The sequence below is a fragment of the Oncorhynchus mykiss genome, chromosome 5 (genome assembly GCF_057628025.1).
Source record: "Oncorhynchus mykiss isolate SJ-2025 chromosome 5, ASM5762802v1, whole genome shotgun sequence".
In the NCBI taxonomy this organism is placed as follows: domain Eukaryota; kingdom Metazoa; phylum Chordata; class Actinopteri; order Salmoniformes; family Salmonidae; genus Oncorhynchus; species Oncorhynchus mykiss.
Genome location: NC_143026.1, coordinates 53,706,503 through 53,723,610, shown reverse-complemented (window position 1 = coordinate 53,723,610; position 17,108 = coordinate 53,706,503). Strand labels below are relative to the sequence as shown.

Here is a 17,108-nt window from a genome sequence, read left to right as displayed (position 1 = left end):
TTAAAAAAATATATTTTGAGGTCTGGACCCCTGCAGTACCTCTGCGAGCCCACTTTGAGAACAATTAATTTACTTGCGCGTACCTCCGCTTTACTTGTGGGATTCTGCCCCCATATCAAGGAATCTCTCTCCTGGTTGAATATTCCCAAGGTCAGATCACATAGGCCTACATACGCAGAAAGAATATGCTCTCTTTCAGATGTATTATACTGGCATGCTTGTCATAGGTAGACTTCTCAGCAACTGGACAATCAATTTCCTGTGCTAAGGATGGTAATTATGAACGGTAGCGAATTTAGATTGGTCCGAATGTGGCTGGGCCACTCTGTAGATGAGAGAGAAGGTTACCACACTAAATATAACCCCAAGCGGACACCCATGTGCAGCTGCGTCAACTCTGTCACTCTTTGAGGTGCACAAAACATGATGGGACACACCAGAGCACTTGGATTAACTTGGCAGACCCATTTCTCAGCAGCTCTCCAATCAACAGGTGTTTTCTTATGTGTCTGAAGCCAAGGTACTCTGTAACGTTACAGTGCCTTTTGCCTGACATGGAAGTTACTCCTATTATTTAGCATTATAAAGCACTAGTGTTAAGAAGTGCTTTGTAATGAGAAACATTGAAACGTTGAACATAATTCAGGTCAACAAATTAACCCCAATGAGAGGGAATGCTTTTCGGACATTCTTGCCATTTTGTCCTGCAAGGAAAAACGACACTGAAACAAATGTGTAAGAGCAACATGTGATATGACTCAATGTTTCCCCCCTGTCCCCTCTCTTCTCAGTGGATGGAAATGTCAGAAGTGTGAGATGAAAGAGAACCTGTGGTTGAACCTGTCGGACGGAGCGGTGCTTTGTGGGAAGTGGTTCTTTGATGGTTCCGGAGGAAACGGCCATGCCTTGGACCACTTCAAGGACACTAACTTCCCCCTGGCAGTCAAGCTGGACAACCTCACCCTAGACATAGCAGGTCAGTGACACATATTGGGGGAAAACAAAAAACTGGCCTGATTTCAGTGTTTTAATTCTTCCATTAGTATAAAGCAGACCGTCTCTACTAAACTGTCCCTTGTGTTGTGTATAAACTGACAATAAACCTACTTCAATTTGTTGTTCGTGACGTTACGAGTAGCAATTAACTTGTAACTAGGTTTAACTGTTTTGATTTTCTCTCTCAGATATTTATTCGTTCGACGAAGAAGAAGCAGTCTTGGACCCGCAAATATCCGAACACTTGCAACACTTTGGAATAGACATTATACCGATTCAGCGGGTACGTCTTGCCGTCATTGTAGGAATACAATTAGATGATTTTCAACAACTACTGTCTGTCAATGTCACCAAAAGTAACCTGTATCAAACAGCCATTTCCATTTCACATAGAATGGAATGTGTCCCCCCCTGGAATAATATCAACTGTCTCTGGGTATGGCTGGACCCCCATTGTGAATGGGGACTCCCTCTTTTTATTCTGTTGATTTGAACAGAATGGAACAGATAATGGCCACCACAACACAGACAACACAAACGGCATGCGGCCGCGAGTCAGCGAGTGGGAGGTGATCCAGGAGTCGGGCATGAAGCTGAAGGCAGTGTACGGCTCGGGTTTCACGGGCATCAAGAACCTGGGCAACAGCTGCTACCTGGGCACCATCATGCAGGTCCTCTTCAGCATCCCTGAGTTCCAGAGGGCGTAAGTATTACTAGCATCTGGGATGGTGTGGGAGAGGGATACAGGGAGATCGAGAGCGAGGCCTCCAGGATGGACCGGAATAAACATAGTAAATCAGGACGTTGGGCGTGGGGGTCTGGGGGGGGGGGGGGGGGGGGTCGTCATGTTTCGCCCTCATACAACGATGACTATGAAAGGAAAGTTACTTGACCTAAAGGTCTTATTACATGTTTTGTACGCATCTATTGGATAATAATTGCCCTCAATATTTGCCCTCAAACTATCACGGTCACCTAATAATCCCCAGTTTACAATTGGCTCATTCATCCCCCTCCTCTCCCCTGTAACTATTCCCCAGGTCGTTGTTGCAAATGAGAACGTGTTCTCAGTCAAACTTACCTGGTAAAATAATGGATAAATAAATAAAATAGTTGCAAAACAATACCTACAGTACTGTAAGTGGCAGGTTTGTACAGGTGGATGAATGTAGTGTTCATATTGTCCGATGTCTGTTTTTAATCTCTAGGTATGTTGGAAATCTACAGAGGATATATGACTACTCACCTCTTGACCCCAGCACGGACTTCAGCACACAAATGTAAGTCAATACACAGTTAAATAACGTAGTTATCATGTTTATGACCCTCACCATGTTGATTTGATTTAGCTCGTCACATAAATCAGCAAGTTGTTTACCACTGGTATTGCCCAGTCTCTTTTGTTCTTAGTAGCTGTTAGTAGTTTGAGTAGCTTTTACAATGCAAGCATGTGTAATGGGTCATATGTGTTTGCCAGTTTACACTCTTGACCAATTTCTTTACTTTTTTGTTTGTATGTTGATGGTGTTGGCAAAGAGCTTTTCTTAGTCAGGTTTGAGAAGCTACTGTATTACAATGCAAGCTTGTGTAATAGGACAGCCCATGTTGGTTTGTGACTAATCCTTTGGTTTGTTTTTGTTTATCCACAAGGGCTAAACTGGGCCACGGACTCCTCTCAGGCCTGTACTCCAAACCACCAATGAAATCCGAGCTCATTGAACAGGTGATGAAAGAAGAATACAAGGTATTAGACTGGGTACGTCCAGCTCGATATCTGGGTATAATGTGAGCATGCAAAATTACAGACTGACAAATGGCAATTTGGAGAATGTTTTTGTTTTGTGGTTTCCAGATAAGTAGGCGAAAGAGCTGTGGTTAACTAGTGTACTGTACTTTTCCTCTCCGGCCATTTTTCAGCCGCTAGTTTTTTCAACTTCTGCATTCAGGTCAAAACAGAATGTTATTGGTTTCCGATTGTCCTCATTACATGAACAAGCAAAAATAACTATGCTGGTAGTGTGAACAATGCATAAGCATTTGTAAAAATGTCTTTCTCCTGAATGTTTGTTCTGCACGGTCTTCATTACTTTTTCCGCTGTTCACTGCTCAAAAAAATAAAGGGAACACTTAAACAACACAATGTAATTCCAAGTCAATCACACTTCTGTGAAATCAAACTGTCCACTTAGGAAGCAACACTGATTGACAATAAATTTCACATGCTGTTGTGCAAATGGAATAGACAACAGGTGGAAATTATAGGCAATTAGCAAGACACCCCCAATAAAGGAGTGGTTCTGCAGGTGGGGACCACAGACCACTTCTCAGTTCCTATGCTTCCTGGCTGATGTTTTGGTCACTTTTGAATGCTGGCGGTGCTTTCACTCTAGTGGTAGCATGAGACGGAGTCTACAACCCACACAAGTGGCTCAGGTAGTGCAGCTCATCCAGGATGGCACATCAATCAATGCGAGCTGTGGCAAGAAGGTTTGCTGTGTCTGTCAGCGTAGTGTCCAGAGCATGGAGGCGCTACCAGGAGACAGGCCAGTACATCAGGAGACGTGGAGGAGGCCATAGGAGGGCACCAACCCAGCAGCAGGACCGCTACCTCCGCCTTTGTGCAAGGAGGAGCAGGATGAGCACTGCTAGAGCCCTGCAAAATGACCTCCAGCAGGCCACAAATGTGCATGTGTCTGCTCAAACGGTCAGAAACAGACTCCATGAGGGTGGTATGAGGGCCCGACGTCCACAGGTGGGGGTTGTGCTTACAGCCCAACACCGTGCAGGAAGTTTGGCATTTGCCAGTAAAACACCAAGATTGGCAAATTTGCCACTGGCGCCCTGTGCTCTTCACAGATTAAAGCAGGTTCACACTGAGCACATGTGACAGACGTGACAGAGTCTGGAGACGCCGTGGAGAACGTTCTGCTGCCTGCAACATCCTCCAGCATGACCGGTTTGGCGGTGGGTCAAATCAAATCAAATTTTATTTGTCACATACACATGGTTAGCAGATGTTAATGCGAGTGTAGCGAAATGCTTGTTCTTCTAGTTCCGACAATGCAGTAATAACCAACAAGTAATCTAGCTAACAATTCCAAAACTACTACCTTATAGACACAAGTGTAAGGGGATAAAGAATATGTACAGAAAGATATATGAATGAGTGATGGTACAGAGCGGCATAGGCAAGATACAGTAGATGGTATTGAGTGCAGTATATACATATGAGATGAGTATGTAAACAAAGTGGCATAGTTAAAGTGGCTAGTGATACATGTATTACATAAAGATGCAGTAGATGATATAGAGTACAGTATATACATATACATATGAGATGAATAATGTAAACATTATATTAGATAGCATTGTTTAAAGTGGCTAGTGATATATTTTACATCATTTCCCATCAATTCCCATTATTAAAGTGGCTGGAGTTGAGTCAGTGTGTTGGCAGCAGCCACTCAATGTTAGTGGTGTCTGTTTAACAGTCTGATGGCCTTGAGATAGAAGCTGTTTTTCAGTCTCTCGGTCCCAGCTTTGATGCACCTGTACTGACCTCGCCTTCTGGATGATAGCGGGGTGAACAGGCAGTGGCTCGGGTGGTTGTTGTCCTTGATGATCTTTATGGCCTTCCTGTGACATTGGATGGTGTAGGTGTCCTGGAGGGCAGGTAGTTTGCCCCCGGTGATGCGTTGTGCAGACCTCACTACCCTCTGGAGAGCCTTACGGTTGTGGGCGGAGCAGTTGCCGTACCAGGCGGTGATACAGCCCGACAGTGAGTGCTTTTGGTGACAAGCCGAATTTCTTCAGCCTCCTGAGGTTGAAGAGGCGCTGCTGCACCTTCTTCACGATGCTGTCTGTGTGGGTGGACCAATTCAGTTTGTCTGTGATGTGTACGCCGAGGAACTTAAAACTTACTACCCTCTCCACTACTGTTCCATCGATGTGGATAGGTGGGTGTTCCCTCTGCTGTTTCCTGAAGTCCACAATCATCTCCTTAGTTTTGTTGACGTTGAGTGTGAGGTTATTTTCCTGACACCACACTCCGAGGGCCCTCACCTCCTCCCTGTAGGCCGTCTTGTCATTGTTGGTAATCAAGCCTACCACTGTTGTTGTCCGCAAACTTGATGATTGAGTTGGAGGCGTGCGTGGCCACGCAGTCGTGGGTGAACAGGGAGTACAGGAGAGGGCTCAGAACGCACCCTTGTGGGGCCCCAGTGTTGAGGATCAGCGGGGTGGAAATGTTGTTGCCTACCCTCACCACCTGGGGGCGGCCCGTCAGGAAGACCAGTACCCAGTTGCAGAGGGCGGGGTCGAGACCCAGGGTCTCGAGCTTGATGACGAGCTTGGAGGGCACTATGGTGTTAAATGCCGAGCTGTAGTCGATGAACAGCATTCTCACATAGGTATTCCTCTTGTCCAGATGGGTTAGGGCAGTGTGCAGTGTGGTTGAGATTGCATCGTCTGTGGACCTATTTGGGCGGTAAGCAAATTGGAGTGGGTCTAGGGTGACTAGTCTCTCAAAGCACTTCATGATGACGGAAGTGAGTGCTACGGGGCGGTAGTCGTTTAGCTCAGTTACCTTAGCTTTCTTGGGAACAGGAACAATGGTGGCCCTCTTGAAGCATGTGGGAACAACAGACTGGGATAGGGATTGATTGAATATGTCCGTAAACACACCAGCCAGCTGGTCTGCGCATGCTCTGAGGGCGCGGCTGGGGATGCCGTCTGGGCATGCAGCCTTGCGAGGGTTGACACGTTTAAATGTTTTCCTCACGTCGGCTGCAGTGAAGGAGAGTCCGCATGTTTTAGTTGCGGGCCGTGTCAGTGGCACTGTATTGTCCTCAAAGCGGGCAAAAAAGTAATTTAGTCTGCCTGGGAGCAAGACATCCTGGTCCGTGACGGGGCCGGTTTTCTTTTTGTAATCCGTGATTGACTGTAGACCCTGCCACATACCTCTTGTGTCTGAGCCGTTGAATTGAGATTCTACTTTGTCTCTATACTGACGCTTAGCTTGTTTGATTGCCTTGCGGAGGGAATAGTTACACTGTTTGTATTCGGTCATGTTTCCGGTCACCTTGCCCTGATTTAAAGCAGTGGTTCGGGCTTTCAGTTTCACGCGAATGCTGCCATCAATCCACGGTTTCTGGTTTGGGAATGTTTTAATCGTTGCTATGGGAACGACATCTTCAACGCACGTTCTAATGAACTCGCTCACCAAATCAGTGTATTCGTCAATGTTGTTGTCTGACGCAATACGAAACATATCCCAGTCCACGTGATGGAAGCAGTCTTGGAGTGTGGAGTCAGATTGGTCGGACCAGCGTTGAACAGACCTCAGCGCGGGAGCTTCTTGTTTTAGTTTCTGTCTGTAGGCAGGGATCAACAAAATGGAGTCGTGGTCAGCTTTTCCGAAAGGAGGGCGGGGCAGGGCCTTATATGCGTCGCGGAAGTTAGAATAGCAGTGATCCAAGGTTTTTCCAGCCCTGGTTGCGCAATCGATATGCTGATAAAATTTAGGGAGTCTTGTTTTCAGATTAGCCTTGTTAAAATCCCCAGCTACAATGAATGCAGCCTCCGGATAAATGGATTCCAGTTTGCACAGAGTCAAATAAAGTTTGTTCAGAGCCATCGACGTGTCTGCTTGGGGGGGAATATATACGGCTGTGATTATAATCGAAGAGAATTCCCTTGGTAGATAATGCGGTCGACATTTGATTGTAAGGAATTCTAAATCAGGTGAACAGAACGACTTGAGTACCTGTATGTTGTTATGATCACACCACGTCATGTTAACCATGAAGCATACGCCCCCGCCCCTCTTCTTACCAGAAAGATGTTTGTTTCTGTCGGCGCGATGCGTGGAGAAACCAGCTGGCTGCACCGACTCCCATAGCATCTCTCCAGTGTCTGTGGGGGGCCAGAGGTAGCCTGACTGCCATTAGGGACCGAGATGAGATCCTCAGACCCCTTGTGAGACCATATGCTGGTGCGGTTGGCCCTGGGTTCCTCCTAATGCAAGACAATGCTAGACCTCATGTGGCTGGAGTGTGTCAGCAGTTCCTGCAAGAGGAAGGCATTGATGCTATGGACTGGCCCGCCCGTTCCCCAGACCTGAATCCAATTGAGCACATCTGGGACATCATGTCTCGCTCCATCCACCAACGCCACGTTGTACCACAGACTTTCCAGGAGTTGGTGGATGCTTTAGTCCAGATCTGGGAGGAGATCCCTCAGGAGACCATCCGCCACCTCATCAGGAGCATGCCCAGGCGTTGTAGGGAGGTCATACAGGCACGTGGAGGCCACACACACTACTGAGCCTCATTTTGACTTGTTTTACAAGTTTTACATTACATCAAAGTTGGATCAGCCTGTAGTGTGGTTTTCCACTTTAATGTTTAGTGTGACTCCAAATCCAGACCTCCATGGGTTGATAAATTTCCATTGATAATTATTGTGTGATTTTGTTGTCAGCACATTCAACTATGTAAAGAAAAAAGTATTTAATAAGAATATTTCATTCATTCAGATCTAGGATGTGTTATTTTAGTGTTCCCTTTTTTTTGAGCAGTGTATAAAAATAAGCTGCGGAATAGTCACTAGAAAAAAAACAGACATGGAATCATGATGAGTATGAACTCTGCCTCTAAGACACAGTGAGCACGGTTATGGACACAATAATACCATTATTGTGGCTGGTAAGATGAATATAATAGTTTGTTTAAAACGTTTACATGCTTTACAAGAAGAATGATTTTCCTAATTTGTTTACATGGGCACATCTGAAATCAGGCTACTTGATGGGACTTCAGATAAATGCAGTGGCTTATTTTTGCGAAGTCTATTTGTACGGACATATAAAGTTTGATTCTGAGTACGGACATATAAAGTTTGTATGTGAACCATTTTTAAGATGCATACTTTGAGTTTTTCAGATAAGAAGGGGAGGTTCACTCTGCTGGTGCTGGCAAATGCGCAGATCAAATACACTGCTGAAAAGCTGTTTACATGTCCTAAAAATTAGAAAGATAGCTCAGAAAACCAGGCGTTTTAATCGACGCATGCTTTGACCTTATACCGATTTTAAGATAAGCAGAGTAAGGTTTTCACATGACTATTTACATATTCGGCCTACTGTCGTAATCAGTTTAATATCGAATTATACTGAACAAAAATATAAATGCAACATGTAAAATGTTGGTCCCATGTTTCATGAGCTGAAATAAAATATCCCAGAATACGCAAAAAAAGCTAATTTCTCAATTTTGTGCCCACATTTTTTACATCCCTGTTAGTGAGAATATCTCCTTTCCCAAGATAATCCATCCACCTGACAGGTGTGGCATATCAAGAAACTGATTAAACACAGGTGCACCTTGTGCTAGGGACAATAATAGGCCACTCTAAAATGTGCAGTTTTGTCACAAAACACAATGCCACAGATGTTTTGATGGAGCATGTAATTGGCATTTTGAGTGCAGGAAGGTCCACCAGAGCTGTTGCCTGAGAATTGAAAGTTAATTTCTCTACCATAAGCCACCTCCAACGTCGTTTTAGAAAATCTGGCAGTACGTCCAACCGGCCTCACAATCGCAGACCACATTTAACCATGCCAGCCCAGCTTCTTCACCTGTGGGATTGTCTGAGAACAGCCTCCCGGGTAGCTGATGAAACTGCAGATTTGCACAACCGAGGAATTTCTGTATAAACTGTAAAACTGTCCTGGTTCTTCCATGGCCTGCACACTCGCCAGACATGTCACCCATTGAGTATGTTTGGGATGCTCTAGATCTATATGTATGACAACCGGTTCGCCAATGTCCAGCAACTTTGCACAGCCATTGAAGAGGAGTGGGACAACATTCCACAAGCCACAATCAACAGCTTGATCAACTCCATGCGAAGGAGATGTGTCGTGCTGCGTGAAGCAAATGGTGGTCACAGCAGGCAGATACTGACTGGATTTCTGATCCACACCCCAACTTATTTTTAAAATTGTTATAAGGGATCTGTGACCAACAGATGCATCATGTGAAATTAGGCCCTAATTCATTTATTTCAATTGACGGATTTTCCTTATCTTTGAAATTGTTGCATTTGATATTTTTGTTCAGTGTATTAGTGTGCATGTAAACGTACTCAATGTGAAATTTTACAGCTCTACGACCATTTTAAAATTGAGCCTTAAAATAGGTGAAGTCCATAAGTGTTCCTCAGGAAACACTTGGTTGTCTCTACTGATCGCTTGTCAATGTTTCTGATATTAGCTTATTCCGAAATGACAACTGATATTCTATATTCATGTCGAACATGGCTTCTCCTTTTTGGCTCCTTTACCTCGTAGTTAATAATCTGATTGGATTTAATAGGTGAGGGCAGCATGTTTCAAATTAACCTATGTGGTTACAGTGCCTTCAGAAAGTATTCACACCCATTTTTACACATTTTGTTATGTTACAGACTGAATTTAAAATGGATTAAATTGAGATTTGTTGTCACTGGTGTACACACAATATCCCATAATGTCAGGGTAATTATGTTTTTAGAATATATGACAAATGTTATAAAACAATGAAAAGCTAAAATGTCTTGAGTGAATAAGTATTCAACCACTTTATTATGGCAAGCCTAAAGTTTCAAGTTTCTGTGGGCAATAATAGTGTTTAACGTGATTTTTTTAAAATAACTACCTCATCTCTGTACCCCACACATACAATTATCTGAAAGGTCCCTCAGTCAAGCAGTGAATTTCAACCACAAAGACCATGGAAGTTATCCAATGCCTCGCAAGGAAGGGTAGCTATTGGTAGATGGGTAAAAAAACAAACAGACCTTGACCATCCCTTTGAGCATTGAAGTTATTAATTCCTCTTTGGATGGTGTATCAATATACCCAGTCACTACAAACATACAGGTGTCCTTCCTAACTCAGTTGCCGGAAAGGAAGGAAACCACTCAGAGATTTTTGGAAAATAGGAGAGAACTGTTTTAAAGTCACCAATCAAAGTCATTCAACTTTCAGGATGGATCAACAACATTGTAGTTACTCCACAATACTAACCTAATTGACAGAGTGAAAAGGAAGCGTGTACAGAATAAAAACATTCAACAACACAAGTTAAACTGCAAAAAAGGTGGCAAAGCAATTTATCTTTTTGTCCTAAATATGAAGTGTTATGTTTGAGGCAAATCCAATACAACATATTACTGAATTCCACTCTTCATATTTTCAATCATAGTGCTGGCTGGATCATGTTATGAGTATGCTTGTAATTGTTAATTAAGGACTGAGGAGTTTTTCAGGATAAAAAATATCCTAAAAAAAAAATGCTAGAGGAAAACCTGGTTGTCTGCTTTCCACCAGACACTGGAAGATTAATTCAGCTTTCAGCAGTACAATAACCTAATAACCTAACACAAGGCCAAAGCTACAATGGAGTTTCTTACCAAGAAGACAGTGAATGTGGCCGAGTGACAGTTTTGACATTTGGAAATCTATGGCAAGATTTAAATGGTTGTCTAGCAATGATCAACAACCAATTTGACAGAGTTTGAAGAATTTAAAGATGAATAATGGGCAAATGTTGCACAATTCAAGTGTGGCAAGCTCTTAGAGACTTATCCAGAAAGACTCACAGCCATAATCGCTGCCAAAGGTACTTCTACAAAGTATTGTCTCAGGGGTGTGAATACTTTTGGAAATGCAATATTTCTGTATTTCGTTTTCAGTCCATTTGCATGTTTTCACTTTGTCATTATGGGGTATTGTGTGTAGATGGGAAACAAAATAAATTTTCTCCATTTTGAATTCAGGCTGTAACACAACAAAATGTGGAATAAGTCAAGGGGTGTTAATACTTTCTGATGGCTCTGTGTACACTAAAAGGCTATGAAATAAGGAAATGAAGCACTAAACACCTATTTTAAAACATCCTATGTTTTTTTTAGACCCCTGACTTCTCTTAGCCCTTATTAGCCACAGCAGTAATGGATAGGGCAGGAATGTGGCTCTGCATTTCATCTGAGGCCACGGCTAGTTTTGGACTCAGACAGCTGAGTGGAACACCGTTGCCTGGCAGAATGGAAAAAGGAAGGGACTTGTGCAGAAATATGTATTCTCCTCTGTCAATATTCACTATTTCTCCGTCTGATTAACTTGTAGTTAAAAAAAATGTAAGGCTGTGTTGCATGTCTTTAAAAAAATATATTTTCAATATTATAACCCAATATTTGTCCCCAATTTATTTTTGGTTTGTCTAGATGTTGGATCTTAATTTGCCCCCTTTTGTTGCAGAAGAAACATAATCCTGCAGCAGGAGGATTTGAATGAATTATTTTTTTATATTTAGAATCACAGCCAGGCAGGGGTCAGCTGGAAGTTGTGTTTGTAGGCTATACATTAACTTAGACTGCAGGTCCACTTGGCATCAGTTCAAGTAGTCTATGTAGTAGGCTTCTTGCATTGCTCTTTGAATTTTTGGAGGAACTAGTACTTTTCAAGTTACTCTCTGTACTTGTACTTGTACTCTTACTCAAGTAATTTCTGAGGGAAGTAACTTATTTTTTTTTACTATGTTACATTTTACCAAATCACTTCAGTTACGAAGGTTGATAGATATTTCATGTCATCACTGTCGGAGGAAAGCCTCCAAATTTAGTGATTTTTACATGAATCGATGCTATTGGTTCCCCTTTGCCCTTTACGTCTGTATGAATGTTTCACAACCCCTTGACCAATGAAATGTATTCAAAATAGTTTGTCATCAAAACTCCATCAAACCCTGTATCTCCACCAAGGCTCTTGAAGTGAAGCGTACGTCTTCATGCCTGAGGATATTTTTGTTTGTGGGTTCTTAGCCAAATGCGATCAGAAGTTTAATTACTTTCTGCCTTTTGTAATATTGTCTATTTCTGGAGTAAGAAGTATTTCTCAGATAAAATTCTGCTGTGTTTTTGAGGGCGAGTGCAAATCAAATGGCCAACTTTGGCTAACCCAGAATCTGACAGACAAAGTTTAATGTGTTTTTAGCTCCCCATATGGTCTCTGCTTGGCATTGGCATAAAGAGTGATCAAATTAATCAGATGTGTGTGTGTGTGGCAATAACTAACTAGCTATTACATTAGGTTGTCACTAGCTAGCTGCAGTGTCAACCATGTAGCTAGCTAACGTTAGCTAGATCAACCAAGACATGAGGTCGAAGGAATTGTCCGTCGAGCTCTGAGACAGAACTCTAGGGAAGGGTACCAAAACATTTCCCAAGAACACAGTGGCCTACTCATACTTAAATGGAAGAAGTTTGTAACCATCAAGACTCTTCCTAGAGCTGGCTGCCCAGCCAAACTGAGCAAGAACCCAATGGTCACTCTGACAGAGCTCCAGAATTCCTCTTTGGAGATGGGAGAATCTTTCAGAAGAACAACCATCTCTGCAGCACTCCACCAATCAAGACTTTATGCTAGAGTGGCCAGATGGAAGCCACTCCTCAGTAAAAGGCACATGACAGCGCGCTTGGAGTATGCCAAAAGGCACCTAAAGAACTCTCAGACCATGAGAAACAATACTCTCTCCTGAATGCCTAGTGTCACGCCTGGAGGAAACCTGGTACCATCCTTATGGTGGTGCCAGCATCATGCTGTGGGGATGTTTTTCTGAGGCAGGGACTGGGAGACTAGTAAGGATCGAGAGAAAGATGAATGGAGCAAAGTACAGAGATCCTTGATGAAAACCTACTCCAGAGCGCTCAGGACCTCAGACTGGGGAGAACGTTCACCTTCCAACAGGACAATGACCCTAATCACACAGCCAAGACAATGCAGGAGTGGCTTCGGGACAAGTCTTTGAGTGTCCTTCAGTGGCCCAGCCAGGCTGGACCTGAACCCAATCGAACATCTCTAGAGATACCTGAAAATAGCTGCAATGCTCCCCATCCAACCTGATGGAGCTTGAGAGGATTGACAGAGAAGAATGGGAGACACTCCCCAAATAGAGGTGTGCCATGCTTGAGGCATCATACCCAAGAAGACTTAGTTGTAATATTTTGTTTAATTTGTAATGAATTTGGAAAAACATCTAAACCTCTTTTTGCTTTGTCATTAAGGGGTATTGTGTGTAGATTGAGGGGAAACAATTTTAGAGTAAGGCTGTAACGTATCAAAATGTGGATAAAGTCAATGGGTCTGCATACTTTCCAAATGCGCTACCTACAGGAAAGTTTAATTACAAACTTTTTTCAAAGTGCTGGTAGTGCGTTCAGATTTCTATCACTGAAGCATGTGCATAAGATAAAAATCCATGCACGAGACGCATGCATTCTAGCCGAGCTCGTGCACGTGTTTACATGGTTCTGCACATGCTTCAGGTAATAGAAATCTGAACGCATTACCAGCACTTTGAAAATCCTGTGGATCAATTCTCACTCCCCCTTTTTTTTAAACCCCTTTTTTCTCCCCAATTTTCGTGGTATCCAATTGGTAGTTAGTCTTGTCTCATCGCTGCAACTCCCGTACTGACTCGGGAGAGGCGAAGGCCGAGAGCCGTGCATCCTCCGAAACCCAGCCAAGCCGCAATGCTTCTTGACACAATTCCCACTTAAACCGGAAGCCAGCCGCACCAATGTGTCGGAGGAAACACCGTACACCTGGCGACCGTGTCAGCACGCACTGCGCCCGGCCCGCCACAGGAGTCACTTGTGCTCGATGGGACAAAGACATCCCTGTCGGCCAAACCCTCCCCTAACCCGGATGACAGTGGGCCAATTGTGCGCCGCCCCATTGGTCTCCTGGCTGCGACAGAGCCTTGACTCAAACCCATAATCTCTAGTGGCACAGCTAGCACTTCGATGCAGAGCCTTAGACCACTGCGCCACTCGGGAGGCCTGTCTCACATTCCTACCGCCAAAAGGACCAACCGCATGGACAACAGGTAAAGTACGTTTAAAATATAATTTTATTCAACATTCTGGCATGTAGAGGTCGTGAGAGGGAACTTTCCTAATTAAAATGCTAATTTTTGCCCAACGTGCAATTCAACATCGGGTTTCTAGGCAATCTCACGCTCTCTGTGTGTATGTCTAAATTAATTTCTCATCAAAGTTTGCCTTCGCCCCCACCACCCCTCTAGTTTCTTAACTCCCAAAGAGGAGGAAGAATGTGGTCTTCCTGAGCACACTGCACAAAATGGCTGAGATCAGTGATTGTGAGGACAGGAAGCCAGCCATCATCCTGGACTACAACCACAACAAAGGAGGTGTGGACAACCTGGACAAGGTGATTGGAACTTACAGCTGCTGGATGATTACTGCCCACTGGCCCCTGGTCATCTTCCATAACATCATTGATATGTCCTCATATAATGCCTTCGTTATATGGAACAAGATCAACCCTACCTGGATGCCTGATAAGCGGAACAAGAGGAGGGTGTTCCTGGAGCAGCTGGGAAAGGCACTTGCAACCCCACACATTCAAAGAAGGGAGGGCCTCCCCCACACAGCAGCCTTTGCAGCGCTTGTGAAAGCTGTTCGGGAGGCTGAATCTTGTCTTGATGCCAATTCCGCCCCCCAAAGTAGGACTGTAAAACAAATACTATATGCTGCACATGTGAGAAATGCATCTGAAAAGTCCATGCACACACACTTGCATATTGGCCTACATGTGCTAATTAGAGTTGATTGATTTATGTTCTTCACGTTTTTGTTTTGTATCTATCTTGTTTTATTCTTATTGATTGTTTTTTTTCATGTGAGTGGGGGAAATGTTTTAAAAAATGGGAGAAGACTAGTATTTTGTAGTTTAATTCCTCATTGTACAGTGTATGTAAGAATATATCATTATGTTGCCAAAAAACCTTCAATAAAATGCATTCAAAACTACTTTATGCACATGTATATTACTTTCTTAGATTATGAAAGTGCTATCTCTTGTTAAAAAAACAGAGTGGTGTCCACTGATTTAAATGCAGTCTTTCTGCATTGTGAAGAGGGAAAACCCAGATATTCACAACGTTTGTGATGAATGACAGGTTGGTTCTTCATGCAAAATAGATTTGAGGTTAAATTCAATTAAGCTGCTTTATTTTAGGGGTTTAGTGAAGGCGGGTCATTTATTTACCTTTGGTACAAGGTAGTATACATAATGTTAAGACTACACAAGGGTTAAATGTGCTCTCATTTAACAAATGTGCCATTTTGGCATTTTTCATTGCCTAGATGGCTAGCTGCTGCATATCAACTTGTCTTGCTTGAGCAGTGTGAATTGTTGCTAATCCAATCTGTACAATACAGCCTTGAATCCTCAAGTATTTACTATACAGATTACCGACATAGAGGCTCTACACTACAGCACCTGCTGTTGTGAGATTTATGATTAATATCACACAGCCAAAAAGACCGTCATGATTGTCTGCAGATTGACTGCTTGTTTTTGTGGGGAAAGGATCTCAAGGATAATTTGTACTTGTTTCTGCTTGATTAACTTTGTTTTTCTATTGAAAAAAGAAAACGGAAAAGCCCTTTTCAAGTCGAAACAAATCCTAACTTGAGTAGCTGAAATCGCCTCAAGTTGGAAATGATATTCAGAATGTTTATTAGCAGAATCAGATTTTTTTCCTGAAGTACCACCAATCACATTTCAATGGTTTTGGTTTGGCGTCTTGTCTTGCTGCACCCTTAGACAGGTGACAAATCATTCACTGTGTGTGTGTGTGTGACCCCTTGTTCTCATTCCAGCACCAGCCAAAGGGTATCTCTCTCAAGATGTTCAAAGCCCTGGTTAGCAATGGCCACCCGGAGTTCTCCTCCAACAGACAGCAAGACGCACAGAAGTTTTTCCTGCATCTCATCAACCTGGTGGAGGTATGCATGTATGGCTTCATACGTGTTTTCTATAAGTAGGAGCGTGTTACGGTGTACTTGTAATAATAAAAACTACACTAAAAGGCACGTAGTGATGAATACAGTATGCCATTGTTGCAGAGGTACAACAATTGGCAAACAGTCACTGGTGTTCAATAAAAGGCTCATAAACATAGATGGTATCTAATGGCACTGGCTTTTCAGCTTGTCTTTCAGTGATGGCCTTAATAAAATAAAAATAAAAACTTTCATGAAATGGCTACCGTGAAGCATTTTTCCGGCATGTCGGTGAATCTCTGACTCTTGTCACACGTGGTCAATCGGAACCTTGGGGGAGAGGAAGCGGGACTGTTATTGACGAAATGCAGCACCCTGTCCCCGGGCCGGCAGACACACACTTGTGCTTTGAAGTGACTTTCTCAACCGGGTTAAATTTAGACTGCCCCTGTCGGTTACACTGGCCAGATAATGCTTCCTATTCTGCCTGAAGTCAACACAGATACATGCTCAGACTAGACACGTTCTCTGCTCTTGTCCTTGACCAAAACAATCGAGCCAAAAATCAGTTTACTAGACTCAGTTGCATGGCTGATTTATCTGTTGTCAAAAGTCAACTTCATGTTAATATAAGTAAAAAATCAACAGTTTTTTTTTCTTAGCTTCAGAGTACGTTTTCTAATTTAAATGGGGCCCTATGTTTTTACCTTTTTTAATTTTAATTGAGTGAATAATTTGTGGGCATAATCAGCGGTCCTTAGCCTGTGTGGAGGAACTGAGTTGGTTAGACCGAGATAGGCAGACTCTAACAGTAGCCTTCAAGTTTAGCCTGCCAGCCAGCCAGTTAGAATACGTCACTGGAGTTGGGAGTAAAGCTATAACCTGAGACTTTCTGCAGTCTCTTAGAATAGAAAAGCTGCTGATGTGACACTCCATACAAGCCAAACGGTTTTAATTTAAGACTCATTTCCCCATGAGTCCTCAAATAAATTAAACAAGTTTCGTCCCCAATGACCCCCCCCCCCCCCCCCCCCAATAAACATCTGCGTACCTCTTTGAGTTATACTTGCTTCCCCCTGTCTTTCTTCGTTGGTCAATCTTTGACTGTGTGTAATTGACCACATGACAACAGGATGCTTGGCATGGCCCCCTTGTGATATATACAGTGTATATATACATTTATTACACACACACAGTTGAAGTCGGGAGTTTACATACACTTAGGTTGGAGTCATTAAAACTATAGTTTTGGCAAGTCA

General features: G+C 43.1%; 1 protein-coding gene across 9 annotated transcripts in view; it reads left to right on the top strand.

Annotated features, from left to right (window-relative positions):
* Window positions 1-17,108, top strand: part of LOC110522967 (ubiquitin carboxyl-terminal hydrolase 13) — a 60,688-nt gene that overhangs the window by 20,938 nt on the left and 22,642 nt on the right. For 3 of the 9 annotated variants that reach the window (XM_090235146.1, XM_036977768.2, XM_090235149.1), the window contains exons 6-11: window positions 792-976; window positions 1,185-1,279; window positions 1,494-1,699; window positions 2,205-2,276; window positions 2,647-2,719; window positions 15,727-15,852. In XM_090235146.1, the coding sequence (XP_090091272.1) occupies window positions 792-976; window positions 1,185-1,279; window positions 1,494-1,699; window positions 2,205-2,276; window positions 2,647-2,719; window positions 15,727-15,852 (757 nt within the window). Of the gene's footprint in view, window positions 1-791; window positions 977-1,184; window positions 1,280-1,493; window positions 1,700-2,204; window positions 2,277-2,646; window positions 2,753-15,726; window positions 15,853-17,108 lie in introns of all 9 variants that reach the window. The other 6 variants (XM_090235145.1, XM_036977767.2, XM_090235148.1 and 3 more) reach the window with 2 other exon arrangements.